Raw genomic sequence first — 18187 nt, 5'->3', positions numbered from 1 at the left:
AGAATTTTCATTTTTGGGTGAACTATCCCTTTAATTGTCCTATAGGCCATTGTACATAAATTCTGTCAGCTGGTTTTGCGTAAGTGCTTCAAAACATGCATGGCAGACATACGTGCACAGCCAGGAAGTTCGAGCGTGGACCTGAGGACAAAACCCTTTGAGTGGATTGCCAAGTCCCTCTGTAATGCCACGAAGAGATTCCACAATTACAAAACTATAAATAAACTCACGTGGCATCCCCCCTAAGGTACATGAAAACAAATGCAAGTTTGTTGGTTTAATGCAAAGATAATGTGCATTAAGAAAATAATATCCGAAGTGAATTTTGTAGTTTTTGAACCCAATGCAGATTAAAATCCATCAGAACTGAGTTAAGATACATGTCATCCAGTTTGTGAACCGAATAGTCTCCCAGATGATTTTGGTTGCAATGCTGGCATTGGAGCAGGCACCTAACTGATGCCAGGTGTATGATACTGGACCCCACTCAGCTGAATAATACAAGCAGACATTATAGTTTTATAGACTTCATTTATTTGATCACATGTGGCTGAAGTTTTCAGGACCACACACAGCATAACAGAGCAGCCTAATATATTTCTGCTTATTGACATTTGTTGACTACCACAGTTTTTTTAATATATAATAATTATCATCTTTGTGCTGCATTTCAGTGGTCACATATTTTTGTTTGTTCTGTACACCTGTGTGACTTTCTTTCTACTGCATAATACAAAAGATATTTTGAAGAATGTTTGTAACCAAACAAAATTGCCCTCCATAGACTTCCATTACATGGCATTTCTCAAAATATCCAACATATTCAAGTCATATAGGTTTGGAATGACAGGAGAATTTTCATTTCCGGTGAACTATCCCTGTAAGAAATGTCCAAAACTCGCCAGGTTAACACAATAAACCACTCATTTACTGTCTGTGCTTGTTTTAGTTTCAATTTCATTGGAATACACCAAAACAAGCACCAAACACAAATCCAAAGTTGATGTTGAAATGTAAACCTCATCTTCATTTAGTGCTGTGAAAAAAGCCAAGTCAAATCAGGCCAGACATGAAAATATGAATATTTTAGAATACCTTCTAAAATATTCACATCCACTCACCAGGTGGCTGTTTTTAGTTATTTCACGGTGAGTCCGCACGTGTTATTTTTATCAGGTCTCTCTTGGGATTGTGCGGCGGATGCAGATGGCTTTGGTACAATCTGCTGCAAACCAGGCTACAGGGAAAGCCTACTTTCAGCTGGAAACAGATAAACGCTGCACAGTTTTAATGTATAACATCTATGCATGTCTAAGTATATGCAATGCTGGGGGTGGGGGGTAATGTAATCCAGATGCAAAGTGATGCGACCTTAGATCTGAACTTCCCTGGAGAAACAGAGAAGCGGAGATGTGTGTGTGTGTGTGTGTGTTGGTTGGGGTTAAAACACAAAGAAACGAGGCAACCTGCTGTAGGAATAATCTAGAAAACAAAAGACGTGCTGGATTAGAGTCGAGTACATTTCTGAAATATTCCATCCAGTGATTGAAGATTATGGGAGATTACAATATGAAGATTAAGAGCTACAGGGGGTTGCTCTGGAATGAGAAACAGTGAAAAATCACACGCACATATTTGGCAGACACAGAAGCAAGACCGGGATGGAGGCAGAGGTAATTTATTATATTTACAGTGTCATGGGTGGATATGAGGTGGATCTGGGCCAATCGCATTACTTGTATTTAAACATCCATTCTGAGTTCTCGGCCACTCACTGACACGCTTGTTGACTACATTGCACACTACATACAAGACCAGGCCATAATGTCCAAAAAGGCCACTGATCTCCAAACTTAAAAGCCATTCTGCACACCAACATCACACTTTCTACTGCATCTATTAAAAGAGGCAGTCTGGATTCGATTGTAGGCTGGGAATCCGTCCAAATGCACAGCACATAATTTATGGAAGTGCATACATGTAGCACCCGTTTTTAGTTGTTATTGGTCCATATCCAGACTTTAAAATCATTTGTCCTCTTAAAATCACACAGTTTCTCCATGTTCCACTGGAATGCACTGCTGCAGAGTCCTGGTGTCCTCGATTGTCAACAAGCAACGTTTCCAGCGAAAAAAGACAAGTCGTGCATATTACCACCAGCTTGAATTGTCTGATAAAATTGAATCAGGATAGGTGCATATATTTGGTAGTCAAAACTGAATACATTTGAAACGTGTGCAGTATTATTTCAATAAGATAGTCTAGCTTATAAATAAGTTAACAATATATAATACAACTTTATATTTTATTTTACGGGACTCGACATGATACAAAAATATCGATCACAGTGTTTTTCTTTGCAGAGATCTGTAATTGCTATGAATAAGGGCGTTTCAAAATGTTTCATGGCAATAAATTATATAGTCAAAATCTGACAAATAACGAATAGACATTTAAAACGACGAGAAGAACATGGCTCCAGCCTTTAGACATCTCTATTGGTCCTGCATTCCATGTTTGATATCTGGACATTTCTTGTGTCCCACTGACGAATCCCTACTCCGTGCTAGTCCACGTGACTGGCACATGTGAGTCAGATAAGCAGCAGCCGAATATTAGCACTGCTCCACATGCCAGCATCTCCGTTGGCATTCAGCGCCTCAACCTACCCCGTTGCCCGTCTTTACTCCAGTCTCCCCCAGTATGTGGGTATACAGTGACACAGTTCCTCGCTGAAATACTCGTTCTCCTTACATCTCCGTTTCCTGGGATCCACAGTACATGGTGCTCTGGAGCAACTAACAACAACAGAAAAAATGTAAACATTAACATATAAAGGTGCCATTTTGGAGGATCTATTGACAGAAATGCAATATAATATACATATAATACATATATATTATATAATTTAGAGGTGTATAAAGACCTGACATAATGAAGCGTTATGTTTTAATTACCTTAGAATGAACCTTAAAATTTCTATCTGCATACACCCTACATGGAATTTGCCATGTTGTTTCTACAGTAGCCCTAAATGGACAAACTGCTCTACAGAGCGTATTTCGTAAATACGTTATCTCCTTCGGCAAAAAGGCGAAAACATGGCGACTGTTTTGTCGTCTGTCAGCCACCGTAGGGCTTTGAAAAGGAGTGGTTGAGTGAGCCGTTGGTTGCAATTCACAACCTCACCACTAGATGCCGCTAAGTTTCATACACTGGACTTTTACATTAGGTAGGGAAATTTCTATTTAAAAGAGCCATTTAAAGTGAAGTAAATGTTTAATTTCTATTCAATTCAAAGTCATTTCAACTTAATACTTTATATTTTGGCACGTGGTTGATGAACTTATAAAATAAGATGAAATTGCTAAAGATATTTTGATGAGTAAGTTGAAATAACTTGTAAAGCTAATTTGATTGTATACCTAAAAACCAAAGGCAGCAAAAATGTTTACAGCACACCCAAAATAGTGTTCATTTAAAAAAAAAACTTTATCAGCCCAATATACCATAAATCTTTGCAGAAGTAAATTTATAAATAAGTAGACTTATAATCTTAAATTTAACATTTTTATTTAAGCAAAAACATATTCGGTTAGGCTCGATTCACATTTCGCGCCTAAAACCACGCGCAAAACGCGAGAGGCGCTGCTTTCTCCTTTTTTACAAAGCGTTCGGGCAGTTGCGCACGCAGAGCGTCTGCCGTTGCTAAGCAACCATGGGCCACGATAGCCGTTGAGTCGAGGAGATATAAACAAAGGATATATGGATTATATGCACTGAAAATACCTTGCAATAACTCTGCTACTAGATTTAGTTATGCTGTGATCATCTGTGTCTCCATTTTCATTGACCTTGTCTATATTGGCTGGTTGAAACGCTTGCGCCTTTTTGAAAAGTTGAGATTTTTTCATCTCGATGCGGCGCCGACGCGCCTGAAAAAAAGAGCGCGTCGCCCCCTATTTCCGCGCGGGTGCCACGCGTCTACATTTAAAATAACGAATATGCGCGCGGAAAAGACGCGAAATGTGAATCCGGCCTTATACAATGCTGAAACATCAATTCTTTTGTCTGGTGGTCTTATTTTTCTGATGTTTGATTGCAAAAAATCTATGATCAATTTCTATATTTCATAAAATGCCACAAAATCTGTGGCCGCCTGGATCCATCTCGGGGGCCCCCAGTTTGAGAACTACTGGGTTAGGGGTTAGACAAGGTTAGAAAGTAAAAAGCCTAAAATATCATATTATAGAGTACTTTTTTTGGTAATCATCTGTGACGCGGTTTTAAAATATCCTTATCGCTAAGCCCTGTTTTTGGTCAAATTAATGTGGCAAATGATTTGATGAAATGAAATGTCAAACTGAGAAAAAACAACATTCATACATGACATCATGTTCTATAGAACAGAATTTGGCAGTTTGGTGAACAGTTGAATCTATTGTAATGAAATAATGAGCCCATAATTACACTTAATTCTGCTAATGACTCCACAGAAACGTTTGAGCAAGACATCTACGCCTCATTTGTTGGTTAACAGTGTGTACCAATGCATGTGTTCGTTTTGACACTTTCAGCTCGAAGCGACCACATAACATGTTATTCATCTCTACACATGGTTGACATATGTAATTAGACCTCAGCTAATCATTAAGGGTGTCACATTAGGTTTGAGGGGATTCAGAATGCATCAGAGCTCCAGATGTGTATGAAATACAAATACTGTTCCAATAGTCTCTAGCCTTGAGGAGTCAGACACCAGCTGTAAAACTCTGTGACGCACGGTGTACAAGTTAAAATATATATTAGTGGTTAGCAACAGCAGTGATGGTTATAATACACTTGCAAGACTTTTGGGTGTTTATTAAAGAAAGTTGCCATTTTTCTGTCAGTATATGAAATAGCCATAATCTCACATTGAAAAAACAAGCCGCTTTCTCACCTGCATGTGGCCGGTTGAAACCTCCTCCCTTTTAAGAAGCACTTGTTAGGGGTCTCTGTGCATTCGCACACACATTTGGTGCGGTTCAGGGGTTGACTCTTAGGGCACACCTTGGCACAGGTGCACTGGCAGGTGTCCTTGTTGAAGCTCTGCTGCGGCCCGCAGGAGGAGGGCTGCACTTTGCACACGCACTGACAGGTGTTCTTGTCCAGGTAGCGGTTTGGTCCACAGCCTGCTGTTCTCAGCTGCTTTCGACAGACACACTGACAGGTTTCTTCATCCAGCTCCTTGTTTGGCCCGCAGAAATCCTGCTCAAACGACTCTTCATAGGACAAGAAAAAGGGTTTTATTGCAACTTATTTTTACATTTGAGGGACTCTTTGGTCAGTGCTATGGAATGTTTGGCCGATTCGAAGAACGTTCCGCAAGAACGTTGTCCAGCATGCACAATTGTGAGATGTAACTGTTTAGCAATACAACATTTTTGCCTGGCATTCCTTACATTATGCTACCCCCAAAGGCCTAAACAGATGTTTTCTCTACAGCAGGCTAAAAACATTCAACTCGGTGACCATTCAACTATTTTGTCTGAAGTGGCCTTGACTGAAGAGAGGGCTAAAATTCCTGTCACAACTGTTTGTTTTTTAATGATTTAACTCATAGGGGTCACATTATGAATAATAGGACTTTATCCATGGAAAGAGTTTATAAACGGCTACATAAACATTTTGTTAACATGTTTTCGCTCTACTGTTGTGGTAATAACCTTGTAAAATGCACAAGATGTTGAATCCAGACACATTTGTAACTAAGCTGCTGTTACAATCAAGATATGTCAATAGTTACAAGGTATTTATGTTTTGCGGTTTAAAATGTCCAGTTTTAGATATTTTTGCATGGGAAACTGCTCAGTTACAGTAAATAAGAACTACACTGGGTTTCACTGGAAAGATACCATGCTGGTCTGGTTTGGTCAGTGTAACCACATTTAAATGCTTTTTCACAATAGAGAGGGATTTTTCGCAAATCTAATTGTCACTCTGGACTCATCCCACACATATATTCTCAAAATATATTCCCCTTAAGACATGAGGTTTTTCTCAATTATCATATTTGTGTTTTAAATGGGATGTACAGCAGTGTTTCATGCATTCTGACTTCTTTACAATGTTAAACGTGCTGTCTTCTCATGCTTAACATGGTCAACTTGTCAAAAAACGAGTTGGACATGGTATTTCTGTGCTAGGTACACTCCACCAGCGTTAGTATAGGTTTTGGAAAGTTTTTTTCGAACATGAAAATCCGTTTCGTAACAACTTTTTTTTGTCCCTTATTGGACAATTCTGCTGGAAAAGCATGCCCACGCGTCAACCAGCCAGAGCGAGAAGAAAGATCACGCCCACGCGTCAACCCGCTAGAATGAGAAGAAAGAGCACACCCACGCGTCAACCAAGGACAGCGGGGAGAAGGAGCATGCGCAAATTTACAGCATTACAGTAATACCGTAAATATTACAATAGTACACAGGTGTGTATGTGCAATACATGTCATGCGATTTGTTGAATTAATTAACATCATAAGAAACTAGATGTGCAATAATAAATATCATAATGTTATGTTTATAAAGCCCCCACATCCCCAACAGCAAAGAAAACTCTTCCCCTTAATAACTTATATTTATATGCTTAATAGAAAGCATATGAAATTAGACAACTGGAAACAAGTAAATCCAGAGGATTTAGAGCTCTGTTGACCCCCAAGATAATTCACTATTGGTGTAATATAAAGCTTTTCTGTCAAAGCACTATGCAAAGTAAAGAAATTAAAATTAATCAGAGTTTGTCTGCTTGAGCAAAAATGAATCACGGCTGCGTTTCATTCCCTAATCTCTACAGATGAACTGTGTGATAATCTTTTATTTCACTGTGGTATGACTGTTAAAGCATTGCGTTGTGCTGCTGCCACATATCATCCTCTCCCGATCAAGCTGTCTCTTTAAATCTAACACAGCGGACCGATATACGTAAGCAGTATGCATCTACACGGCTGATCTCACACATGCACTATATCTCTCTGTCTATTATGGGTTCAGCTGTCTGCTTCTCTTACGAATTGAGTTTAGTGTTACACATTAGCGTGATGGTTTTCTGACTGCATTGGATTCCTAAGTGCATACTCCACAGGCACTCATATCTACATCAGGTTTGACCTGTCACATCTGTTCGGTGAGAAGAAGACGAGTGCGTCACTCCTGCGAACCTGCATTACATCATCCTCCACTTGAGCTGGAACTCTGAGATTCAAGACCGGTTGGGAAGGCGAGAATGAGAAATTACTTTGTTTTAACCGAGTGCACTTTGCCGAGTGCCAATGTTTTTGTTTTTCTTGAAGGATTCTTGACCGATTGCCACGGTATTGCGAGGAGCTGTTATGGCAGCTTTCCCCTTTTGCAGAAACTTGTGGGTTTAGAGTCAGACTCAAGTGTTTGTTTTTGAGGCTTTGTTTTGTTAGCATGTACTCAGGGGTGTTAAATGCTGAGTTGGATATTTTGTGGCAACAATTCACAGCTGCTGCTTTTTGCGTCCATGAGAAAGAATTTCCTTCCACACAGACATCACGGTTGCACTGCCGCCACCAATTCACAGTAGAGAATTACAGTAAGCAATCAGGGGCTTATGGTATGTGTGTTACAGTTATCTTAGCACTGCTTTCCTGTAGACCAACTGGAAGGGTGTCATGGGTTTGATGCAGGTAATGCACGTGATCAAATGTAAAGCCTGAATGCATTGTAAGTCACTTTAGACAACAGTGTTATATAACTATAATTGAAATATACAGTGGTTAAAGGGATAGTTCACCAAAAATGAAAATTCTGTCGTACTCCCCCCTCTTGCCATTTTAAACCTGTATCACATGTGTACAACATGTGTTTAACATGTGCAAAACACACGTAAAATGCGTGTTGTTGTAACATTTTTTTTGTGAATACCATGTGAATTCCCAAGTGAAACCCATGGGATCACATGTAAAAACATGACATGAGAAGAACATGTGGTCACATGTGGAGAAATTTCACCACATGTTGCACATGTGTTCCCATGGGTTTTTACATGTGATCCCATAGGTTTCACATGGGATTCACACAAAAATGTTCCAAAACATACATTTCCCATGTGATCACGTGTATTGTTTTTTGTGAATTTCATGTTTTTCTGTAAGGGATTATTTTACACCTTTCTCGTAGAACAGTACATTCAAATTTTTAGGATTAGAAAAACTACTGTGACTAAAGAACTTAAACATACTGATACAAACCTTACATTTAGCCTCACATTTGCTTACATTTGTTATGCCCTGTATATTTATGTTTTACACTACACAAACACCTATTGAAATAAGTACAGCATCACTACAATAAGGCCTCATTTTCTGCATTAGATTGGATTTTGTATGTAGTTTCCTAGGAGCTCAGCAAACACTTTATCCACCTGATACACTCAACATTTCAGTTTAAGCGGTTTAAAGGGTTTGTTTAGAAAGACTGCTCAGGAATCAAATTTTTTAGAAGAAATGTCTGTCATAACATACTAATGTTTAAGAACATTTCATTCAGGTACACCAGGCACTCAGAGCACGCTGAGGTATTTTAAGATATTAACATTATAAATTAGCACTTACCAGAATGTGTTTTTAACAGAAGAGTGTCAGGCATTGGCACACATCTGCATAAGCGATTGCTCCAGCTGTGTGTCTTCGGGCATGTTTTATTTGCCACATGACATCTGTGGAGGAAATAAGTGATTAGCAATGAGACAGACGGTAGCTCAAGATTAAAACAAATAATTCACAATAAAAGCTCAAATAACAGCCTCAATAAAGCCACTCTCAACAAGCAAATGACTTATCTGTAGGCAAAACATTCTGCACGTTGACTTTACTGTTATAACTACAAAATGGATATATAATTCATAAACGCAGTTCTTTTGATCACAAGATGTGCCCAACCTTGCCGCAAATTAGTCTACTTGCTTTCCAGGATTTAGTAATAAATAAAATGGGCAAGAACAACAGGTATTTTCAAAGGCGACTTAAAAGAAGATATGTTTTTCAGATAGGCCTAATTTAACTTATCTATTAACTAAACACACCTCGCAGAGTTTTATACCATTTGGCTTAACTTCGCAATGTCCCATCATCCCATCAATTATTGACTATGAGGAGGGTCGAGACTAAACTCACGGACTGACTCAAGATCATCTCATTGTCTGGTCTAGCATCTATTTATCTTCTCATGGCCTCAGACTTCAAGTCCAGACTGCAGCTACCGGGCTGCGAAATCACAAGGTTCCACCAAGATAAACTTTACTCTGGCTTCTCTATTTTTAAGTTCGATAAATCTCCAAAATTGGATGGAAAGTGAGCGCTGCCCACAGAATGCATTGACACTGGTGTGAAGTGTTGTTTTGCCGTCTGGGATTTGATATTGCCTGCAGGCAAGTAAAATAATATCAAGTAACTCATTGGGAAGAGACTTGTTCTATTAAACCGTGGGAGAAGGTAGTTTCTGAAGACTCTTTGAATTTCAAAGCTATTGTCCTTTTGCATTGAGTGTAATCAGTGTGTATGCATATGCTTCTAAACATCTGCTATACATTTACATACATCCACAGCTGTAAGGCATCTATAAACTAGAAAAATCGGAGGCCTACTGAGATTTATTTTTAATAACATCCGCAAAGCATTTGAATATGGATGTGGGGGTCCTGCCTTACACAAACCACAGATTGTACCATCCAACTTTCTTCATATTTAGTTGTTTCAGAGTAAAACAATTTAGCAAGAAAAAAGTGCAGGATGCAGGACTTTAAGACGAAAACTAAGACAAAGAATGTTGGTAACCGAACAACGGTGGTACCCATTCACAAAACCAATGCATGTCAATGGATACCGCTTCTTTAAAATATCTTCTTTTGTGTTCTGCAGAAGAAATAAAGTCATACAGGTTAGAAATGACAAGAGGGTGAGTAAATGATGACAGAATAAAACATTTTTGGATTAACTATCCCTTTAAGGATATCTACAGTGCTAAATCTTTGACAAAATTTACATTTAGAAGATATTAGTATTCAAAACTTCTCACTTCCACCAAAATGAATCATTCTGCTTCAGCTTTTCATCAATTTCAAATTTTTTCTGAGAATCCAAATTCTCCCCAGAATCAAGAGAATCTAGCATCCGGTCCCGAAAAATGAATTACCTCAATGCATTAAATAAAGCTGCAGATTTCAAGCCGCTTCGGTGGGTCTTTAACACAATGGTCCACTAACTGAGCAACAGGAGTTACTTCTTACACAGGAAAATTCAAAACTTTATAGCCCTTTTTTAGCCCATTTACAGCAATGCTGGTAAATTACTGGTAAAGTCATTCTGGTATATTTATAGTAAATACACAAATGTGCTGTTCGCACAAGCAAAGGCATTCTGTTAATTTACACAGTTCACACAGCTGTCTCAAAAAAACAGTAGCTAATATGATATCATCAAGCAGAAGTTTCCTTATAGCTGCAATACAACCAGATTTATGTTTAAAAATTTGTCGGGGGTGTGATTTTATATCCGAACACAGCAAAATCTTATTTATGACCTTTTTAACACTGGGGGCACGTGTTGTTGATGTTTGGGTCATACACTGGCTCTAAACCCAAGCACACTGCGACCGTGCCGCTCGCGTGCGGGGTAGACAGAGTACGGTCACTTCATGTAATTATGGTAATAAAGATCTGTGTATGCGTGAGACGGCATGTCAAGACGAAGGGGGAGAACTAAAGTGAGATGAGAGAACTGCTCCCCCGGCTTCTGTTTCGGGAAGGTTGCGGGAAACTCAGCCCTGAACTGTATGAGGACAAATGCAGAGATGTGAGAAAAAAAACGGCAGGCTGAAACAGTAATGTTCATGCATACAGATACACAGAAGGTGCGCGAGGGACGCGAGCAGTTTAGCGAATACATGAGAAAGTGTTTGGCACTGTTTTGAACAACTTCAGTGCAGAAATATGAAGAGATACACAGCGCAGAGTGTGCGCGTAATTTGAGTTAGAGTGTTGTGATTGGCCCAAAGCAGTCAGTACGTCATGTGTTGTACCTTTTACCGGTAATCCTCATTATTAATTCACAAACCGCCTCATACTGGTAATTTGCCAGTAATCTTATAACTCATATTAGAGTTAGACCAATATTGGATTTTGCCGATAACTAAGGTGGTCAGTACATGCCGGTAACGATTAATTACCGATAGTTTTTATTTATTTATTCCCAATCAAAAGACAACACTTAAAGTAAAATAGCAATGAAGTGTATTACAACATTAACACTATTGCTTGAACCACTAAACTGTATTGTACTTTTAAATAAAACACATAAATATTAACTATATCAATACATTTTTAAGTCCACTGTATGGTTTAAACAAAAAATTATAAGTAGGTAATTTATACATTGATAGTAATGCAAAACAATTTTTGGAACCAAATTAGCATGTAAGAATGACATCTGAAGGATCCATTGTAATATTTTAAAATATACACTGTACATGCGTGTTTGTTTACATTAAAACAAATGTAATTTACATTAGCCGTTCGTGCTGTCTCTGTCACATCTATCTGCTTTCCGTTTCGTCACACACGCACGCGCACACATAGACCGCCCACTATACAGTTTATGATAAATATTCTGAACGAGTTATTACAATTTATTAAAGTATTGTTTTTGTCATCTTTGACCCCACCACTTTTCAAAACAAATTTACACTCATCTGATGTATTCCGCCCCGTGCAGAGTGTGGTCTCACGTTTCTAAATACACGTCACAGACTGTCAGTGGTAGTTTAATTTCCACCACTAGAGCTCGCTGTTTTACTCTGTACTCTCTTCCTGTATATCACAGAAAGGCTTTCCCTGCTGTATCTGGAACAAACGCAACCAGGTAAAACTATCGGTAGGGATCATTGACGATTACGATAGTTCAAATTATCATTATCGTGCAGATTAATCGGCAAAATCGATGAATCAGTCGACCTCTAACTCCTATTACTGGTAAATTGGGAGTACTGATTTACCAGAAAAGTTCTGTTCACACACAATCTGTTAACTGCAATTTTCTGGCAATTTACCAGTTAAGAAAGTTACAGAAGTAACACGGATGTGAGAGAGACTGAAAACTACAGAGAGTGACTGTGAGGGATTATATGCATCTGCAGTGACGTGCACTGAAAAAACTGATAGCTTTGTTAAGAGTATCATTTAGTTTGTTACTGTAATACAGTAGCATCCCAGTGCTGGTCGTTTCTTATATCAGCAATCCTAAAACACCTCAAAACAGATCTGAGGACTAGAACTAATAGTTGCATAATTTAAAGCAGCGTGCATAGCAGGGCCGTGCACAGAACTTTTGAGGGGAATGTGCTGAAACTGAAAAAAGGGCAGTCACAGCAGCAGGTTTAAGAATGCGGACCCTTTAAGAGCTGGTGCTCTGCGCAGATCTGACGCGTTCACTATTTTGCTTTGCGTTTACAAAAATACTAAACAAAATGTGCTTTTTTGTCCATTCAAGCACGAAAGAAAACGTAATATTGGTGCGCTGTCAGATACATTCTGACAGAGATTCAGTGACGCAGCCTTTAGCCTGTGTATACACCAGACAGGACCGCTTTATACTGGACGTTTCAAAGCATCCGTTTAAAATCGCGCCTAAATTGTTTACATGAATAAGAGCATAACTGTACACTGTAACGCTAGACAAAGGATGACAGAAAATCTGGGAAAACCATCTCATGGTGAAATTGTACATAATACAGGTTCTGATATCTTATGAAAGCTGGTTTCAAGCCCCTTTCAAATCTGTTTTTGAGCGTAAACGCTAATTACCCATGCGACCATACAATACGACTGATTAAAAAAAATGAAGTGTATCATCAATCATAAATCAACAAAGAAATTTCTTAGATATATATTTTTACCTAGGTGATGAGGATCACTCAGTAGTTTTGTGTCAAACTCAAATGCAGTTAACGTTACAGGGTTTTTGACTAGCGAATGTGTGCAAATGTGCATTTTGTCGGTTATTAAAACGGCGACATCACCGTTTTAATCAACAGGTTACAACGTTGTTGTAGCTATATGGGTGCTCAGTTTTTCTGTTATAAAATACATTTGGCCTAAATCTAATTTATAAAAGATGAAATGCTACTGTGTGCAAAGGCAAATAAGTGCAGGCAAATGCTAGCCCTCCAGTCCCAAATGTCTCAGACCTCAAATGCATAAAATATGAACATTTTAGGCATAATGTTTCTTGCGTAAAGAAAACGCTGTACTTCTTCAACAAGACATTTATTTATATTTACCCTTGCAAGACATTCAGCTGCTGTGGAAGGAACTGCAGTTCATTCGGTCAAGATAAAGTTTTACAGACAGACATACCCAACAAGATTGAGTCACAAGGTCTTTTTAACCTTTCATTGGCTAAATATTTGTAAAACAGGCAGACAGATGTCCAATCAACCAGAGTGACCAATCAAGTTACTTTTGATTTCATATTGATAATATAACACTTTCCTGTGGCTCAGTGGTTAGAGCATGGCACTAGCAATGCCAAGGTCATGGGTTCGATCCCAGGGGATTGCACATAGTCAGAAAAAAAATGTATAATACAATGCTTTGGATAAAAGCGTCTGCCAAATGCATAAATGTAAATGTAACACCAGCTCCCAACAACAATTCTGAAAAAACCCCGATCTGCAGTAAAACTGCCATACTCCATACTGTCTAATAAAACTGAAAAGCCAAGAGCAATGCTTCTCTTGACCCATAACAAATTACAACCACTAAAAACACCATTTAGTGGATCTTTTTGGAAAGAAAGTAGTCAGAATTCCAGGAAAACTTCAGAACAATCCGTTTAAAATCGCTTACCCTCATACTGCTTAAAAATACTCATTTTTATTACACAATGGTTCTATTTTCACATACAAAATTGAGTAAACTGCCACAACAAGTTTTGTTACATAAATGTTTACAGTATTTATATACAACTGTAAACATCTGGTTCTTGTGACAACAATTAAGCATATTGTAATGTATATGGTATGGCTTTTTTTAATAGAATTGTCATGGCTCTGCTTCATTTAGTCATGTTTTTTTGGTCCTGTAGCAGAGCCATGGCAAAGCCTTTGGTTATGTGTGGAGGGAAACATATTATTGTCCTTTTGACAATAATGTGCGTTCTCTCCAGTGTCTCGTCATTGGCCCCGCCCCTCTCGTTTCCTGTATTGTCTCCCTCTTGTGTCTTATGTTCCACACCTGCCCTCGCTCGTTATCCCTAGTTTGTCTTTACTATATATACCCTCTTGTTTCTTTGTCCTGTGCTCGTGGATTGTTCTATGGATGTACTATGTTTGATGTGTTTCGTTTGACACCGTGTCTCAGCCTTGCCTTGCCTTGCCTTGCCTTGCCCTGTCCTGTCCGTGAACCTGTATAGTTTAGTGAGTTGTTTTAGTGTTCTTTGGTTTTTGTTTTGCCCCATTGTGGGAAGTTGTTTCTTTGTCTTTTTCAAGCGTTTTTGGTTATTGTGTTTGTCCCCCTCGTGGGTGTTTTGTTTCTGTTTTTGTTATTGTTATTAATTAAAGTCTTGCTTGTTAACCCCTTCATTGCCTGCCTGCAATTCGGTTCTTTACACGCCAGCCATGACAAGAATGCTACAAGATAAAACACGACACTAGGAAGTACTGCATGTTATTTCCATATGGAGTTGCCTACATCATTTTGAATATAGCTATATGTATCAAAATATTTTTTGTAACATTCAACACCACAATTAAAAACAGTGCTTGTTTTGTGTGACACACCGTGTCTACACTTGGAAGTGACCGGCGCGACACGACAAAATACATTAGAAGCGCATTAGAACCCATTATAATTTCAAATTTTGTCCACACTGGATGGGGCGCGCCTGTTGCGTCCGGTGTAGACATGAAGTAACACATAAAAAGGTCCATATCCACAATTTTTTTTAGTTATTGTAGTTCGGTTCCAAAAGTCAAATACAGACCTAAAGACCCTCTATGTCTACGCAGGGGGACCCTCACAAAAACATGAGCTATGTTATGCTTATACTTGCTTATCTAGAACAACTCAGAATACAAGCATACAACAACAGAAAATGTATCGTGTTTACACTGGCCACAGAAATTGCCAGAAAAATGCATCACATGCTTGAATGCTGACAGAAAACACGCAAAGATTAATACGATGGTTTGTGGGGGGACCCCAAGATTTGTGGTCTACCACAGGTTTGAACTATTATGTTCTATATTTGAAGCCCCATCTGCTTTACACCTTCCCATTGCCTTTACCACTTTGCTCTTTTTTTATTTTAGCAAGTTTAAGTGGCTTGTGCATAGTGTCAGGTCCCCAGGCAGATTTGGCATCAGAGTCATCCAGCGCAAAACCAGTCTCAGATGTGGGTTTCCCCTCTGGATCACAGAGACACGAGACTTCACGATCTGCCCTCAACCTTTGCACTGGAAGACATGTGTGGTTGCGTGCAAGTGTGTGTGCTTGTGTATTTGCATGTTCAGCCTATGCATCCCGCTGAGAAACGACTAGGATGTAACAGCTCGAGTTACGGGTCCACTGTCATTAACCTCCACTGGCTGAAAAGTGAGAGGTCAGGGCCAGTTAGCATGACCCCGGGCTGGATCAGATCCAGGGGAGGACCATTCTCACACATAGATCAACCTTCTCTCCTCTCTTGTCTGGCTGTCCATGAAATCACCACTTTTCCATCTAGACAGCACAGATGATATATTACCCATGTAGAACTGTTTGTCATTATGGCGGCGTTTGACGAAACTTGAGCAATGATCTTGATCTTGAAGCTCGTGAACAATCTTGTCAAAATGTACAGTACAAAGGTAATCACAATCACCGCTAAATGTCAGTCTGCTTTGCATTCTACACTTCAAACATGCAAACTATGCAAACAGATGTTGGCATAATTAGTGTTGCGGGTTGTTTACTTAGAAAAAGCCAAGCAGGTTGTTGAAAGCCAATACCGTGAAATAAAGCAAATTGCAGACGTCGCCCCGAATGGGTTCAGTGATAAGCTACACGTACAAGGTACTCAATGTGCTTTCAATTACAATATGCTCGATGGTATAAGACAAGACATTCCTCAGAAGTTGAGGGGGGCTTATGTGGTCCACAAGAGGTGGAAGACAACCTATCGGATGACTAACACGTGCACTTGCACCTTGTGTAACGCAAAACAGATCAGTCCATTTAGTCTAGCAATGTGTTTGAAAGACAACATATAAGCTAGGATAATGTAGAGAGCATGTTCCTTGTATGACGGTGCTGTTGTACACGTTTATAGGCCATACTGAGACAAATTTGAGTCCTCACCTCTACAGTAATTCAACTGCTTGGTCAATATGGCCCATATGTTGTTTGTTATGGAGAGCAGTTTCATTCCTTGCTGGGGGCTGTCTGAAGAGGTCTGCCGCTCTTACTGATTTACATTTAAAAGTCTGAAGAGGTTAAAAATATCCCTCTTCCATATGGTCAGATAGCACTACCAGGGATGCCCAGCCTGCACTTTGAATCACATTTAAATGTAAAATGTCTCTTGCTGTGGTCAAAGGAAAATGTATCATTTGCTCAAATTGTTCCAAACAAATATAAACAGGGATATTATTAACTACCATAGTAGGACGAATTTTTGTATAATTTTTTTGTTCTGTTGAACACAAAATTAGATATTTTGAAGAATTTAGGGAGTTACCTGTCTAACAGGTAGGAAATAAAGTTCTCAAACACTTTACCGTCTTTACTGCTAAATACATGAAATACAGAATAAACCTCATTAAAGCTACAAAATCACATTGATTTCTTCTTTTCTTTTGTTCTTTGATTAACATTAGTGACAGGAGTCATAGCAGCACGTTTAAGAACGCGGCTCCTTTAAGAACTGCCGCTCTAAGCAGGTCTAATGCGCTTCCTATTTTCACTACTCTTTGCATTCATTTAAGACTTTATTTAACTCGTTGAAGACGAAAGTGCGAAAGTAGTACACACAATGTGCTTTCTAGCATAATCTTGTGTGTTTTTGTTCATTCAAGCACGAAAGATAAGATAATACTGGTGCACTGTCTGACAGATTCTGACGCAGCCTATAGCCCATGTGTACACCAGACGGGACCGCTGTCGCGTTGCGTTGAGCAGTGTTCCACACCCAGAAGCTGTCAATCTATACTGGACGTGTCAATACAACCATTTCTAATCGCGCCTAAATAGTTTAGAGGCCTTTATTTGAATAAGAGCATGACTATATAAAAAACGGAAAAAACTGATGTTGCGTTAATGGTGTTAAATATTTTAATATTTAATAATAAAAAATTAATTGCATGTTAAAGTTGACAACCGTAATATACATATACATATATACTGTATATATATATATGAAGAATTTGGTTCCAAAATGAGATAACTAAAAATTTTCAAAAATCATGTTTTTTTTTATTGTGCATTCCATATAATGTCAATCAAACTGCAGTTGGTTTGTTTTGATTTAAGCCATAATAACTCAAAAAATATAGCCAACTAACACACTGAAATACAATAAAAACATGATAACAAAATACAAAACATGATTTTTGAAAAAAATTTCAAACTGAGTCATCTCATTTTGGAAAAAAACTCTTCATATATTCTTATATTCTTATATATATTCGGAAGAAAGTAAGTCATACAGGTTTAAAATGATAAGAGGGTGAGGAATTTTAATTTTGGGGTAAACTGTCCCTTTAAAGGGGATGTGCAATGGTGTTTCATGCATTCTGACTTCTTTACAATGTTAAACGTGCGGTCTTGTCAAAAAACGAGTTGGACATATGACGTGGTATTTCTGTGCTCTATACACTCCCCCAGCATTTGTATAGGTTTCGGAAAGTTTTTTATTAACATGAAAATCCATCTCCTAACAATTTTTCTTAGTCCTTTATTGGACAATTCTCCCGGAAAAGCACACCCACGCGTGTCAACCCGCCAGAGCGAGAATAAAGAGCACGCCCACACGTCAACCAAGGAGAGTGGGAGAAGGACCATGCACACACATCAACCAGCTGGAGCAAGAGAGAGAGCACTGCATTCGCAAAGTTCAGCTGTGTTTGCTTGTTCACTGCATTTCGTTGAG

General features: G+C 38.8%; 1 protein-coding gene across 1 annotated transcript in view; it reads right to left on the bottom strand.

Moving 5' to 3' along the window:
* Positions 1–525: 525 nt before the first annotated feature.
* Positions 526–18187, bottom strand: part of vegfc (vascular endothelial growth factor c) — a 61903-nt gene continuing 44241 nt past the window's right edge. The window contains exons 5-7 of the mRNA XM_057332604.1: positions 8621–8724; positions 4943–5264; positions 526–2798 (exon numbers count right to left, since the gene is read on the bottom strand). Of these exons, the coding sequence (XP_057188587.1) occupies positions 2684–2798; positions 4943–5264; positions 8621–8724 (541 nt within the window). The 3' untranslated portion in view covers positions 526–2683. The remainder of the gene's footprint in view (positions 2799–4942; positions 5265–8620; positions 8725–18187) is intronic.

The sequence above is a fragment of the Triplophysa rosa genome, linkage group LG4 (assembly GCF_024868665.1).
Source record: "Triplophysa rosa linkage group LG4, Trosa_1v2, whole genome shotgun sequence".
In the NCBI taxonomy this organism is placed as follows: domain Eukaryota; kingdom Metazoa; phylum Chordata; class Actinopteri; order Cypriniformes; family Nemacheilidae; genus Triplophysa; species Triplophysa rosa.
This window is presented reverse-complemented; position numbering and strand designations above follow the sequence as displayed.